This window comes from Mesitornis unicolor, unplaced genomic scaffold (genome assembly GCF_000695765.1).
Source record: "Mesitornis unicolor isolate BGI_N332 unplaced genomic scaffold, ASM69576v1 scaffold55016, whole genome shotgun sequence".
NCBI lineage: Eukaryota > Metazoa > Chordata > Aves > Mesitornithiformes > Mesitornithidae > Mesitornis > Mesitornis unicolor.
This window is the reverse complement of record NW_010191428.1, coordinates 803-17,004: the sequence shown is the minus strand read 5'-3', so window position 1 is coordinate 17,004 and position 16,202 is coordinate 803. Positions and strand designations below refer to the sequence as shown.

General features: G+C 46.2%; 1 protein-coding gene across 1 annotated transcript in view; it reads left to right on the top strand.

The window, feature by feature from the left end:
* ALK (anaplastic lymphoma receptor tyrosine kinase) overlaps positions 1-12,139 on the top strand; it is a 29,420-nt gene extending 17,281 nt beyond the window's left edge. Inside the window, exons 13-18 of the mRNA XM_010186722.1 lie at positions 5,469-5,566; positions 6,503-6,595; positions 8,292-8,393; positions 9,293-9,427; positions 10,030-10,120; positions 11,435-12,139. Of these exons, the coding sequence (XP_010185024.1) occupies positions 5,469-5,566; positions 6,503-6,595; positions 8,292-8,393; positions 9,293-9,427; positions 10,030-10,120; positions 11,435-12,139 (1,224 nt within the window). The remainder of the gene's footprint in view (positions 1-5,468; positions 5,567-6,502; positions 6,596-8,291; positions 8,394-9,292; positions 9,428-10,029; positions 10,121-11,434) is intronic.
* The last annotated feature ends 4,063 nt before the right edge of the window (positions 12,140-16,202 follow it).

Here is a 16,202-nt window from a genome sequence, read left to right as displayed (position 1 = left end):
TGTAGGGAACAAATGCTGATGGAGTTATGCAGAGGTGCCTTAGCCCTGAACTTTGCTAGTTAGCATTGCAGATACTATCTAAAGAAAGAACAAAATCAAAGTTTAAAAAAAAAAAAGTTAAACTCTACTTTTGCCTTCCTCACACCAGCTCAGGGAAAGCACTGAGCCAGTAATGATAAATCCATTATTTAAACTGCTGATCAGGTACGTTTCTGTGGATATCTGTCAGTGCAAGTTTGACATACACACAGAGAGAATCTGGCCTGGAGCTATTGACTTAATAGCAAATATCTTTGGCCCAGAGTTTTAAAAGATTTTCCCACTGAAATCAGCATCAATAGAAAATGACAGTCAGTTAGAAATGTGTGAGAATAAATTATGACTTCTAGAGAGGTATTTCAGAAGAATAAAGTTTGCTCTCAGTCCCTGGATCAGAAAGACACCCAGATGTTGATGAAGTTTAACAGCAGGGCCCAGCTTCATACTTTGTCTCTACATTTCTTTGGCACAGGGCAAAATGCTGGATTTTATCAGTACAAGAGAGACACAAATTTGCTCTAACCAATATAAATAAGATTCTTCTTCCAGGCATCTGGAATCAGATCGTCTTTGTATTTTTTCCTTGCAGTCTGGTTTTCACACACATAAAATGATCTCTGTTGCTCCGGAGCACTGCAGTCTTGGATAGGTTACAATAAAGTGGCTTCTGCCTGGATAAGAAGGCTAAACACCCAGAAAGGCAGGATGTTTGCAATCTGAGCAAGCAGTCTTTATAAATAGAGGCTGGTTTTCTGTAGCACCTAGAGATGCTCTTGTCAGCTCATATAAATGGGCTGAACTTGGTGGTAGGTGAATGGCGAAATTAATGGTTTGCAATGTGGGCTCTACTCTTACCTGGTGCAGAGCAAAATGCTGCCTGGTAGGTGCTTTGTTCAAAACTGCCAGGACAAGCTGTGCTAGATGTGTGACATGGAAGGTGAGGCAGGATGGTGTAGAGCAAGGGCATCCATCACTTTACAATGGAAGCATCTTTTTGGCTTGTTAAATTAGGGAGAGAAATCAGCTCAGTAATGATTGCGATCCTGTGAGGAAGTATCAAGAGCATTACTCATGAACAACAGGAATTTTTACCTACTTGCAGTACAATGAACTAGTTGCTTTTGTGGTTGTGAAGCCCTTAATCTTTATAGGAGGCAGTCATAGGAGCCTTCTGGTCTGAGGAGTTTCTTTCTGTTTGCCCTGCCCCAGTCACAAGTTTCTCCTTGCATGCCAGGGCTTCCAGCGGTTAGTGGTAGCTCTGTGCAAGCCTTGTGAAAGCTAAGAAGAGGTCGATGGTTCACTCTAGGCACAGCATACATTACTTCCTTGGTATTTCTCTTTCCGCCTTCACAGTCTTTCCTTCCTTTCCTCTTCTTTCCTTGTCTTTCCTGATGTGTTTGAGATTATCTGGGACTGATGATAGCTGCTACTGCCCACAGGGGCTGTTCTCAGCACCTTGAAGATCCTGCCCTCTTCCTCAATTTAACTTGCTCCGAGGACTGAAGCAGACCTGAGACTGATGCTGCTGTTTTCTGCTCTGTCCCATGCCTGTCACACTTTGGAAAGCTAATGTTCAAATGCAGATGTGTGGTTGCAAGCTGGAACTGATTCAGAAAAACCGTTTCCCATCCCTCTTATACAGTTGGGAATGTGGACAGCCTGACTGTGGTGTCACAGATCCACACATTTCTGCTCCACTTCTAACACCTTCCTTTCCCTTGCCTTGCCCTGCTTCTCTGCCATCCCATGTGGTGGCAAGAATGATGGGTAATTCATTGTCTGGCTGCCAAGGCAGCTCCTGAGGGGCTAACGGCACCTGTTAGTGCTGAGAAAACAGCCTCTGGTGTGCATGTTTGACTGTTAGAAACTATGATACTAGGAGACTGACTGATGATAGATGAGATGTGGGCTGTTATGCTCTGTGAAGTATGAGATCCAGCTGTGGAAGTGGATTTACCCTCTGTGTATACTTGAAGCGTAACAGAGCCTCTGTGCATAAGGCCCATGGCTCAGTACTGCTGGATGTATCTTTGCACTGCTCCTAATGAACCCTGAGCCGCTTTGTTCCTCCTGTAGCTCATTGAAGGAAGACAAGCAGAAGGTAGACATAGCAGACTGGTTGTGTAGCTTTCCAGGCCCACTGAAAGAAAGGCAAGGCAAGGAACAGTAAGAGTGAACAGGCTTAAGGACAGAGTAAAAAGGCTTTGATGAGCTTTGCTTCCAACAGGAATTAATTGAACACACAATACCTGTCTCACTGACTCAGTAACAGAGGTGCTCTGCTTACTGTGCAGTAAGTATTTTATGAATTACTGTTGTCATTTCCCCTTGGTTTTTTTCAGTTTTGTATTTTCCAGCTGATTTCCTTCCTATCCTGTCTTTCCCACCTAATTCTGCTTTCAGCCTGATTGCAAAAGAGAGATTTATATGTTCATTCTCTACCTCTATCCCCCAGTTGCTCTCCCCACTCCCCTGCCAGTAACTTTAAATTCATTGGCTAGTTTGAGTCATATTTAATAGAGGTGTGAATGGCATTAACTTGGCATTAATTCCAAGGCTTAAAAAAATAGCAAGCACTGTGCTGGCGTGACCACTGAGCAAAACAGTTGTCTTGTTTGGCTTGCCACTGGCCAGCAAGAACCTGTGTGACTTGCAGCAAGGCAGACGGAGTACACTGCCATGCACTCAGCCACTGAAAAGTGTGGAAGGGAGCAGAGGTAGTGGTGGAGCAGAAGGTGAAGCGAGGGAAGGGGGAACATTGTGAGGGACACGAAATGGGGAGCTACAGCTACTGCAGGAGTTACCAGGACAAGGGAGATCAGGATAATGTCAGCACAGGTTGTTGCATGTTGTTCATCTGTGTTCTTCATGTAAATAATGAAAGCAATGTTCAACAAACATGTAATGATTTTCCTGGACTTCAAGCAAGAAGGATCATATGTGTAAGCCAAATGTTCATCCAGCATCACTGACAGAGTACCAATGACTCTTGTGAAATATTGCTGGTTTACACCAGCCAATCTACTCCATACGCTTTAGAGTCATACTTGGGCATGGGTCCAGGGTTTACAGCCCTGATAGGTTTCTGTTTAATTTCTAATAAAGTTTCACATCTATTACAGGGTTACCCCTTCCTCCTCACTGGAGAGAGGCAGTCCGGTAGGTTCAGAGACACCTGCAATCAGAGCCTCTGCTCATTATGAGTGTTGCAGAATTGTCCATCTTGGGAAGTTCAGTGCTGATCTTTCTCACACACAGCACAGCAATCAAAGAACAGCTCTGGAAGATAAATAATATACGGATAAATGATTCCCCTCCTTTGTGTTGGGCAGCCTGTTGCACAGAGCAGTGATTACACTGAACAATACACAGAATTTCATTCACCTTTAGCAAGATTCAGTCTCACCCAGGGAGGTGTCACACTAGCGCTTCCAGCATGCCCACCGCTCTGAGCAGTGTGACAGGTGCATTGCAGCTGGCATTGTCCATTCATCTGGGGAGCAAAACCTGTAAAGTAAATCCTTTGGTGTCTCAACGCTGCTCCCCTTGCAAAATGAATCCCAAAGCTCCATTTTTCAAACAAATTACATGGCTAAATTGTCCTTGGCTGGGCAGTCACATCTGGTTTAGGACTGTATTTAGCCAAATAAAAAATGGAAGGAATTCATCCAAGGAGGGGAAAAAAAGGGAAAAATAGAAAAAAGCTATGCTGTTCAAATCACCTGTGGTTTCTGCCTACTGACTGCCTTGCAGTATAGCTCAGGTCTGGAATTGATTGCTCAGTATAGAATTGGGCTTTTTACTCGGCTTTCACTTCAGATCTCTGACCCTTGCTTAGAAGAGGAGGGAATGGGTAGATTGAGATACTCATTTCCCTTTGGTTATGCCCTGAAAGGGAAAAAGAAGGCATCTGTATCCTTTCTTACTGTAACCATCTTGTGTAGCTGGTGAGTCACTGTGAATCAGAGGTAAAAAAGATTATTCCCCCCTCCCCATAAAAGGGCAGGAGAGGAGGCTATATGTTTTCAGGAAATGGTTACTCCACAAAAAGAAAGGTTTACGGGGAGGTGCACACCAGTGTTTTAAAGAATCAGTTAAATATATATATATGCAATGAACTATACTGTGTAAATAATAAAATATAGGCAGGTGATACATAGTCAGTAATGATTTTGTTTTATGGCACTGCACTGAATAAAACAGCTGGCAAGATGCAGCATTTTTCAATTATTTCATTAGTCAAGTATTGAGGCAGGTTTTTCCCCAACTCTTCAGAAGACATTAAGAGTTTTTTTACATTTGACCAGCCAATGCCCACTGATTAACTACTGCCTGCTGCACAGCCTGGACTTATTTCTAGTCTCAGCAGCAGTTTAGATCAGGTGGGATGGGCCAGCACAGCATCACATCAGTCTGGAGATATGTTTCATCACAAAAGATGGGCTGGCAGAGCCAGCAGTCCCTGTTACTGGAGAACCTGTGCTGGCTTGTGCACCAGTGGGACAGACCCATGGGCAGGTGTGCCTTTTGGGCACTGGGTAAAATAAGACTTGTTGTAAGAGAGAGCTAGAGGGTGGGATGGGCTTGTTTGGTCCAACAACCAACACAGGTAAATACTGAGCTAGCAAGTGGCTGCTGTGGAATAAGCAGTCACTGCCACCCAGTTGCTTGTCATTACTCACTGGCAGCAGTGATTTCCTCCTCCCCTCCAGGACTGGCTGCAGGCACCACTGATTCACACCTCAGTGCAGAAGCTGATGGTTTGGCTTCAGAGGCCGGTGAATGTGAGCCAGTGCTAAGCCTGCCCTTTCCATTGAAGCATCTGGCTTCTGCTGGCAAGAGCTGCAGGCTTCATCAGAGGGGCAGGAACAAGGAGTTGGCAGCCTTAGTCTGCCATAGCCGTTGGCTGCACAAACCTGTGTCAGTGCCCTGAGGGGCAAGATGAAACCTACACAGATGTGGAGGAGGGAAAGCACAAATGTGACTCACGCCGTTATACAAAATGTCATTCTCATTGTTCAAGGTGACTTTAGAGAGGAGCTAGCAGTGAGACAAAGAAACTGAGTGAGGACCAGTTCAGGCTACAAAGAAACTGAGTGAGGACCAGTTCAGGCTACAGATCTCCTAAAAAATTATGCTAAAAATTCAAAAGTGCCTCCCATGAGAACTGGGGAGATTCTTACAGGGGCATCCCAATGGAGCTGGAAAGCCGGATCCAGCTGATTCTGTCCCTGGGATTTGTATGACACAGTGTCTGCACATCCTTTGCATAGTTCATGGATATGAACTCTCTCTTGCACATTTTTGTAATCCTTTTGTGTATAACATCTGAGCTATGTCACTTGTAGGAGAGTTCCCAGTGCTGTATCAGTGATGAATCATGCCATGTTCTTGCTTTTAACCCACATTTGTCCCTTGTCTTTTGGTAGAATCAGCCCTCCTCCCTTTCCATGCTGGACTTGCTCCATGTGGCTCGTGACATTGCTTGTGGGTGTCAATACCTGGAGGAGAACCACTTCATTCACAGGTAGGTGAACACATGGTCAGCATGGACATGCATACAGGCCAGCAGGGACTTGTAATGCCCTGCTTGATAAGTTTATGTCCTGCTGCACTCTAGTGGCTGGATAACTTTAAACAAGGTAAGTAAAATCAGAATAATAGAAGCAATTAACAGAGAAGCTGCTATAAATCAGGTTGCAGAGGTCTGTAGTTTTACCTATGCTCTCCCTGTCATGAATTTTGCTTAGTGCCTTTCTGCTCCTTCTGGAACCCTTTTCTTCTCTCTCTCGAAGAACAGCTGTATAAGTGCAGCCGGAAGCGCAACACCTCGTGACTGTTTGGCAAGTGTCTAAAATTCTGCCCATTGAGTAAAGATGAGCACAGATAGATCATACTTCACTCTTCTGAAAGACTTACCCGCAAGACATGCCACCGTATTATTCAGATCTCAAGGTTTACTTCAGCCCAGCAAAGGTGGAGCCCGAGCTTTACCTGCATGCACAGATTCAGGTCCATACCTTCAGTCTTCAGAGCAACACCTGCACACTGTTGTTCTTTCTGTCTGTGACAGTATGACAACCGTGTGACAATATTTGAACAAGCACGCTAGGAACAGGTCAGTGGATCATTCCCCAGGCAGCTTGATGTTGGGACAAGCCCCACTGCTTGCAACTCCGTAGAGACTTAAAAATGTCTCCTGGTGTGAATGGCGGTTCACAGGAGGCCCATACTTTCAACTGGAAGATGTTATGTGAAGCTTAAAGAGCAGAACTGCTTCTGCTGATGGGTAGATTGGAATTTGGGACATGACTATTATCCATAAATACTGACTTTTCTGGCTGCTGTGGGCTCTCTGCAGCTCAGGAAAGTAGGTACTGTTCTTTGTTTTCTTTTTGGCTTGCAAAATTGTCGAATGATTAAGTGGTTCTCTTTTTGTTGCTTTTCTTCCATTTTCTTGTAGGGATATTGCTGCCAGGAACTGCCTCCTTACCTGTCGAGGGCCTGGGAGAGTGGCTAAAATTGGAGACTTTGGAATGGCCCGGGATATATACAGGTAGCAGAGCTGAGCCCAGGGTATCCACAAGTGGAAGCTTACTGAAATGAGGGAGGAGCAGTGTTTGTGCAGGGGAGCAGGCTTGTGTGCTGCTCTGCGTAACCCTAGCAAGGCCGCAGTGGAGAGATCCCACCCTGATGAATCTCTGCTAATACTTGGTGTTTGCTTCACCTGTAGTTTAACTGTGCTGTGGAGACTTTACCCACTCCTGACAGCTTTCTTCTGGGTAATGAAGTCTGATGGTTATGGAAAGCATGTTTCATCCCTCTTATACTCTGTCCTCAGTTTCTTGTCTTCAGTTTCTCCACACTGAATGGCATTGATGTGCCCTTTTGTTTTGTGGTATCAAATCATTCTGAGTTTAATCTCCTTGTTTTTACCCCTGCCTCTTTGTTTGGTGTCATGAGTAAATCTCCTCAATTTACTGCAGCTAAAGGAGGAAGGTGCAGAGGAAGGTCAGGAAAATGTAATCACCCAAACTGGAATTCAGCCAGGACACAGGGTTAACTACTCTGGTCTTGCAGGAAGTGCCAGGAAATCTTTAATGACCACAAGCAGTCAGGGCTGCGGTTTGATATCTCATCTTCCAGATAACACCTCCAGAAGTACAGGACCATGTCCTGCTGTGCTGAGGAATTGATTTGCCTCTGACTCAGAGGAAGGAATGCCTTGTACTCAGTCACCTGCACTGTTTATTACAGTGCCTTGCTTTTTTTTTTCCCCCTGCTTAGGGATTCTCCTGTGCAATTACTAAGCCAGACCTGGCTCTGCTTAGCTTGAGAACTGACAGTATCACAGCCTGAGGTGATGCAAACAGAGTGCTACCTTCAAAAACCCAAGGATAATCGAGCTGCTTTTTGGTTTTCTTTCCCCTCCTCTCTCTCACTTCAGAAAGAGCCCCCACTCTGCCCCATGTCAGATGGGATTCTGCTGGGACAAAGTAGCATCTGTCACGCTCATGCAGTCAGCAAAATTGACTGCCAACGTGACCGCTTTGGTGCTGAGTTTTCAAAGGTGCCTTTGAAGTTTGCACATGTTTCTGTGTCCAGGAATGCTTGGATGCTCAAGCTGTGTAGTTATGAACAGCGATGCCAGCTTGCATGAGCAGCCTCCTGCAGCTGCCAGCACAGAATTTGGGGCCTGTAAGTTTTATTTTAAATGGCAATGTCACTAAAGGACTGCTGTAATCGCTGTCTCAGGAGCAGGCAGTTGTTTTTTGTACCACTGCCCTGACTCTAATGGCCAAGCATCCTCTTCATCAAGCTCCTGCTTCTTATAAAGAGTTTTAGACTTCATTTGCAGTGCTTTAGACTACATATATATGGGACAGGCTTTGTTTATTTTTGGTGGGAGTGCTCAAGGTGAGGTGAGGTGGCTGAAAAGTGCAGACGGATATGTTCTGCCAACAGCAGTTTACATGTAATTCACTAGGAGTATGCACACAGATAAGGATAACTCGGGTTCACCAGATCAGGCCAAAAATGAGGGAGATGAGAGCAATCCTTCCATCGTCTGCCTACTTCCACTATTTTTGTGAGAAAGAACAGGTCTCTTCAGCATTTTCCCTGCTATGCTGTTTTGCCTAAATTACTCTCTCCTCTGGCTCATAATGTCAATAATTGTAATTATAAAAATCCCAAATTAATGACTGTTTCTGAATTTTTGCCTGAGTCTTTGTTTTGTTTGTTCTTTGCAGAGCCAGCTACTATCGGAAGGGTGGGTGCGCAATGTTGCCTGTCAAATGGATGCCGCCTGAGGCTTTCATGGAAGGGATATTTACATCAAAAACAGACACATGGTGCGCTTCCTTTCCCTTCTCTCTCCTGTCTGTCTGTCTGTGTTGTAACCCCTTTTGTAAAGTATGAACATTTTGTTAAAAACACACATTCTTGTTCATTTTTCCTTTACTAAAAAGACAAGCTGGGTCTTTCAGAGACAAGGGAACAGAAAGGTCAGACCTGTGCAAAGGCGGGTGCTGCTGAGGAGGTGAGCGGGCAAGGAAGGGAGGTTGAGGCAGACACAGGTGCTGCTTTGCTGCTACATGGAGGAAAGCCTTACTGCCACACTGAAGAAAGCAGCACAGGAGGCTGCTGGCAGGATCCGTCCTGCCCGTGAGGGAGAAGGGCATCATGTGTCGTGGCTTTCATTTTTCTCCTGGCCTGCAGCATCACCACAAGTTCTTGCGTTGCTGGTGGCCAGAGGAGGGGGAGAGAGATTGGGTGAGCAGGAGGCAAGAGCTCAGGATGTGCGTGGAGGGGAAGGGGCTGGTGTTCAGGACACAACCCCTGAGCAGGCCCCAGCAGAGGGGTAGGGCATGCTCTCATACAGCTGAGCAGCTGCCTGTCTCAACACCAAACAGAAGAGTTCCCCATTGCTGCGCATAGCTCTTGGCAAATCTGGTAACAAGATTGTGACTTCCAAGCAGCTGACCAGATGAATGCTTTGGAGGGAGCCCTCTCCCAGCCATTGGCCCCAGGGCTTTGCAGGCCACACCACACAGGCCCAGGACTGTGGTGTTAGCTGGGAAACGTTTGTATTGTACTCTGAGCTACAGATTTGGGCTATGGGGCTCAGAGCACCAGTGGGGATTCACTGTTGATGATATCTGGATCCTGCTGGAGAGATCAATGAGAACGTCCCTTCAGTCATGGTCACTCCCATATCCTTCACTTTGTTTTCCTTTGCTTCTGTACTCAGGTCCTTTGGCATATTGCTGTGGGAGATATTCTCATTGGGATACATGCCCTACCCTAGCAAAAGTAACCAGGAGGTTCTGGAGTTTGTCACCAATGGAGGAAGGATGGATCCACCTAAAAACTGCCCTGGCCCTGTGTATGAGATTTTAACTTTGATATATTAATGCAAATAAGTTTCTGTTTCAAATGCTGAATGCTTTTCAAAAATTAATGACTATTACTGCTAGTCAAAACTTAATGACTTTTAAGATTGATCTTATCATGGCTGATTTGCCTTATTGGACTTGAGTGCCAGTGACTTCTCTACTATTTAATTTTTCTGTCTGTTTTGGAGAATAATTCAGGGCCTCTTTGAGAAGTACTGCCCACTGCTTGTTTGGTCAAAGATGGTGCAATATTTCTGTGTCTTAGGTTAGCTGGGAAACTGCAAGTGCATAGGACTGTTCACAGGTAAGGAAAACTGGGCTCTGCTATCTGTAGGCCTGCCTACCTTTAGTGAATTGTGCAAGCAATTTCAGGTGGGTGAGTTACTTCTCTGATGTGGATTTCACCCCACTGGTGGCCACATCTCAGTGGCGACCAGTACATCAGTTGTCTGACTCCAGGAAAGGCACAGCACTCTTATTTATTAGAAGTCAGAGTGGTGATGCATGCTTATGGTCTTTAAGCTGCAGTGACTTGTTGTTAGGTACCAACAGGATCTGCCATTTATGAGCATCTCCTGCTCTGCTCTTTCAGTTATCGCATTATGACCCAGTGTTGGCAGCACCAGCCTGAAGACCGGCCAAATTTTGCCATAATCCTGGAGAGGATCGAGTACTGCACTCAGGTATCAGTGTTCATTTGTCTCAAATGAGAGGGGTGGAGAAGGCTCTCCTAGAGGAGCAGGTTATGCAAGCCAGAACACGAGATGAGGAGGCAGCAGTGCATTACTGCAGTCAGCAGTCCAGGACACTGATGTCAGCCTGTGACCAGTGGCGGAGATATTGACCTCATCAGGTGGTTGATCCTTCTTGTCTTTCACTGCTTACACAAGATACACAGTTTTACAAATAGCAGACCTGTAGCTCTGCTTCTGCTTATAGAGGCACAGATTTCAACAAGCAAAAGAGCTAAGGCAGGCCAGCACCCGGACATGCTTCACGTGCTTCATGTCAGCCACTCCATCCTACATTCCAGTGTTTACCCGTAAGACATGGTCAGCACTGAGCAGAAATGGTCCTGGCTCAGAGCACCCTTTGCAGGTGGCTTCTGCAGCTGTCGACAGCTTTCTGAATCTGACTGTGCTGGAGAAGGGAGGTGGAGACTGCCAAGCTAGAGGAGTGGGGATTCTAAGGCTAGGCAATGGGGAGAGGATGTGGCTGACTTACCAGGCCAAAATCTCATTTGTTTGTTTTTTTTTAACCACCATTTTTAGCTTATGAGGAGTGGAGTAGATTGGAAAATGTTTTGCTGCCTGCATCAGCGCAAGCCTCTTGTGTGGCCTCACATGGTTATTTGCCTCGCTCTTCAGAAGGCTCGATCTGTTTTTTATGTGTGTTTGGATTCTGGGATTGGGAGGCATTGTTTTCTGCTATCTATAGCTTGCCATTGCATCTAGCAATAATTAAAGGTTGCCCAGATCACCACATTTTCTCTCAGTTTAATTTTCAAAGCTGCTTAACTGGCTCAGGACCACAGTCCCTATGGATCCAGGCTTCAAGGGGTCTGCCAGTATTGCCTTCTCTCTGCATCCCCATTCCTCCCTTGTTGTGTGGAGGCAATACTTTCATGGCTGAAGCTTTCTCAATATTATCTGAGAACGTTATGAACTTCGAGATTATATAGGTTCCAAAACAACATTCCCACAGGAAATTTGGCTGGCCGTAAAAAGTGTTTTCCATTGTTTTTGTTCCTCTGCTGTTCTGTGGTGAGGTTTAGGGTTGCTTTTTTTGAGAGTTCCATTTTAGAGGGTATCTCATTGCATCTCACAGCTAACTGCATTTTTGTCAGCATACTCTACACAAGGAATGTGAGCTCTGGGTAGTGGGAATGATGCTCTGTGATCATAGCACAGCTGCTGTCAGATGCATCGGGTTTTCAATCGAGTCTGAGCATGCCTGGTGGTGGCAGACTGAGAAATCCTCATTGTTCTCTCCGGCAGGATCCAGATGTCATCAACACTGCTTTGCCAGTAGAATATGGTCCATCAGTTGAGGAGGAGGAGAAGGTAGCAATGCGCCCCGACGATCCAGAAGGAATTCCTCCTCTCTTGGTCTCCACACACCAAGACAGAAAGGATGAGAAGCAAACTCTGCCATCTCCCCTGCCCCTGCCGTCAGCCCTTACTGCTGGGAAACCCCTAGGGAAAGTGGGAGCCTTGCAGCCGCCAGCGCTGGGGAAGGTGCAGTCAGCCTCGGCAGGGGGACACACCAACATGGCCTATGCCCAGTCCAATCCCCCTTCTGAGCTGCACAAAAGCCGGGGCTCCAGAAACAAGCCCACCAACCTCTGGAATCCAACCTACGGCTCCTGGTTTGCAGAGAAGCAGGCCAGCAAAAACAGTTCTCTGCTGGAGAAGGAGAAGCCCGAGCGGGAGAATTGGGGACAGGAAGGAAACTGTACTGTGGGGCCCAACATTGGGACCGGCAGGCTGCCAGGCTCCTCCCTGCTGTTAGAGCCATCCTCCCTACCAGCCAGTGTTAAAGAAGTGCCTCTCTTTAGGCTCCGCCACTTCCCCTGTGGGAACGTCAACTATGGATACCAACAGCAGGGCTTACCCTTGGAAACCTCCACACCACCTTGCGCTAGCAGTTACGAGGACCCCCTCCTTAAAAACAAGAGCCACATAACGCAGCAGGGGCTGTAAGAGCCCTCTACCCTCTTGGCCTTCCCCCCTGTGGCTCCTGAGCCTTGAAGAGATGTCCCCTTACCCCGTACACCAGGAGCAAGGGATCTGCCACCATTACCTTCCATTTTGTGCTAACTTGCTCCAAAAGTGCCACCCTCGAAGCTGTAATTTCAACAAGCCTGAGAGGCTTCAAATCACCGGAGCCCCAGTAACAGTAAAAGAAAGGGGGACGGAGGATAGAGGAAGCAGATGTTCACTGCAAGGCCCAGCTGCTATTGCATCAACTCATACGCATGGTTGTTGTCATGCGCTTCCCGTGAGCTTGTCTCAGTTGTGCGTTCTCTGCTTAAGCATAAAGCCGCGGCTTGCTGCCTTCAGTGTTTCATGTTTTGGGTTTTCCGTGCCAAACTTGTGGTTGCTGTGGAACACATGGAGATTGCCTGCAGCTGGCAGAGGTTATAGGGGGTCTGGGGAGAGCATCCTCTATCCAACCCGAAAAAGGATACAGCAGTGCTGAACGGTGACGCAATGGCACAGTCCCACGTGGTGTTCCAGCTACAGTCCGGTCTTCGCAAGTCCTTGAATGCACAGCGGTGATGAGGGTGTTGGCAGGGTGATGGCAAGACACTGGTCATACTGCATCGCTTGAAAGAGAGGACGGGTGTAGATGCTATGAGGCATTCTGGTTGGGGGGGTGGGGGGATGGGGGGGGTTGTTTGGCTGAGGATTTTGTTTTGTTTTCCTGTGCTTAAGTACTAAAACTGAGAAAAGCCCTTTACAATTCTTTCTGTCCTACAAAAGCAGGAATATCCTTCATCAGAAACTTGTGTGTCTCAAGTGGAACCAAGGTGAAGTTTTAAAGGACCAGGGTCATGAGAAAAACTTTCACTGTGCCCTGAAAATGGACAGCCACCTGCGTACCTCAGAGGTCTGCAATAGCCTTTGACATGCCCTGTACAAACAACAACGTAAGGCGGAAGACTACATTGTGCCACCGTCCGGATGCCAGATACTGTCTGTATTTGAAGGGTTTGGAGCCCTTGTTCCTTTAACAAAATATGTGTATGATAGTGGTTTAAGGACAAACACTGCATCGACTCATTTTGTACACCTTGTGCATGGACAAATATCCAGTTAAGCGTATTGTCAGAACATAGATGTAGGAAATGAAATAACTCATGTGTAAAGATGTGCATTAGTAACTTCAACTTAGGGTTGCAAGGAGCTGTTTCAGCATGAATGCTATCCAAAAAAAGGGATGCCTATTTCCACAGAAATGGGTGTACTGGAGCATTAGCAACGGAATGTGAAGGTGTTCTTCAGCCTGAGACCCTTTGTTTCAGTGGCGTGACTCTGAGTCTGGCCCTGGATCCAAACGTGGAGGTAAGCTGCTTCTCTTTGTGTATACATATTCCTGGCCTTCGAGATGTGCAGGTTGAACTCGGAGGGCTTGGCTTGGGCCACCATCCTTGTAAGAAAAAAAAAAAAACAACCTAAGAGAGGGAGTGTTGTGTGCTCTCCTAACATGACTTTCTGATGCCTCTGAGACACAGAACTGAAACCCTTTTATAAACAAATGCTGAAATTGTGTGTGGTGGTTGGTTAAGGGGGCTGTGCTTGTCTTGGGAAACTCAAGCCAGGAGCTCCTCCGAAATTCATGTTTGTCTGCAGGGGATCCATGGCACCGCGGCTGCATGGGCTCAGTGGGGGATAATGAGGGTTATGCTTCGGGTGTTCGCTCTGCGCCCAGGCTGCTGAAGCTTGGACTAAGAGAATATTTGCGATCTCCAAGGTAGTCAGGCTCACAGCTCTTGTCATGAAATGGTCACTGGGGAGGGATTCTGTCTAGTTTAGGACACTGTTAGTGCAACACTGCTCTCTTTCTAGCTCAGTAAACTCAATGGGGTAGTTTCTAGAGTCTCAGGAAAGCTGATTAATTCAGGAGCTAAGCACTATCATCAGAACCATTTCTTACTCTTGTATATTATTCACACATAATAGCAATTTTCATTTTAATATTCCAGCTTTCTCATTTTCAGAAGGGCTGAAGCTCCTCAGTTTTCTTTAGCTCTTCTTTGCACTGTACGGGGGCACACGGAGCTTTTGCTGCCTTGCCTCTTACGTGTGACTGAGGGCAGGATCTGACGTGTGTGCTGATGAGCCTTCTTACAGAATGCACACGAACTAAAGAGCTGTGTGGTTAATGATCTCTGACCAGCTGAAGTTACTAATTCATGGATCCAGAGCAGCAGCTCTGATGCTGCAGAAATGCAGATAAGCTGCCAGGTTATGATGTTTAAAGGTAACATTTCTAAAGAAGCTTTAAAAGCACAAGCAGCAAGAGCTGGGTTCATGGGGGTGAAGCGGGAAAGGCAGGCTTTCCCCAGCCACAGCCATAGTGTCACCATTACTGCTCTGCAGTTAGTTTATCATTGAATTTCAGCTGAAATTCTCATACAGAATGGGAGTTGTAAAAAAATGAAGGAGCTAAACACGTCACTGGTTCTTACCTCTGGAATAGGTGAGGAGGTAATTCTGGTCAGAGGAAATGGTGAATTACTACTGAACTGCTCCAGTCTGCTGGGTACAGTGCACTGAGATAAACACTGCTCAGCACTAGCAGTTGGTGTTAAGGAAGCTTCCTGCAGCATCTCCAGTGGGAAATGCTTCATTGTGAGGTTTTCTTATGTTGGGTTTTGGTGGGGAAGTTTGCTTTTTTTAAAAAAGAAAAAAAAAAATCCCCCTCTTAACTCTTGGGATGCAGAAGAGCTAGAAATCCAGTTTGGGCTTCTTTTTAACATAAAAACGTAGCATCCCAGCTCTTCCACAGCAACCGTTTAGGATGGTACCTCTGTGTGCTGGCCAAGGACAGGACCCCAGTTTGAAAAAAATTATTTGTAAATATTGATGCTAACCAGATCTTGCCACTTACAAACGAGGGTTGGAGCATTTGCCTGTCCTCTTTCTTAGAAGACAAATATTATACGATCAGTGACAAATGATTTCCCTGAATTAACTGCCTGGACCAAAGGGTGCTCTGCTACTTATCACAGACGCTTTCCTGGTCGTTCTGCAATTGGATGGCTTGGCTTTAAGCATCTGTCCTGTTGCCAAAGCACTGCCAGGATTTCAGTGACACTGCAAGATTTTATTTGTGGCACTGGGATGATGTGAAGAAAGCTTTCCTTAATGATACCCATTTCCTCTGTCACTACAGTAACAATTCACACTCCAGCGCCATCAATTACTGCACTATCTCAAATTGGCTGAAGGGCTGACAGGAACGATGTAATATTTCATCAGTAAGCACAAGAGCTGCAGTCGAGGGGGGGGTGGGTGTGTGTGGCTTAACTTCCGTACAAGAAGGTACTTCATAGGATGTGTTTTACCATTTCTCTTCCATTTTCCCATTCCATCTGGCAGTATTTTAATTTCTGCGTCTGGACAGACTCACCTGTGCAGTTCACAGAGCCACAGGGAACAGAAGGGGCTTAAGTCACCATGAGCTCACCAGACCAAAACAGCACCCTGGCATCTGTAAATCCCAAATTCCCTTATTAAACCCCTCCACACTAGGCTTACAGTGCTGTAGGAGGGAAAAAACCCAACCATTAAGTTCTTTTAATCCTCTTGCCCATTTTTTATCTATGACCTTTATTTTAAAATATAGTTATTGAGACAATGTATATTTACATCCTGGTCTTTTGTGTCTTCCTCACTCTACAGTGGAAAAGTGGGAAGCAGTATGATCTACAGGATGTAAAGCACGGCTGGGAAAATCCTGTGCTCCCACTCTCATACTCTGAAAACGGCTTATTTCCATGTGGATGATGCCACCTGTTTCCTAGACCTTGGGTAGGATTCTGATTCTGCAAGCTGCTGAAGGTGAAGGAGGTTGGGGTGTCTGTTTTATCTGCCTTTCCAGCTGTCCTTTCGTCTTTCTTTTCGCTACTGAACCTTGTTTCTCCATCCTGTGCCTCAAAATGAAGCGAGGCGAGAAGTTTGGGTGGTTCTGCTTCCTCAGGGAGCAGTGGAAGGAGAAGTGGCAGGAGAGGAGCTTTGCCATAGCAAAGGGAGGTGC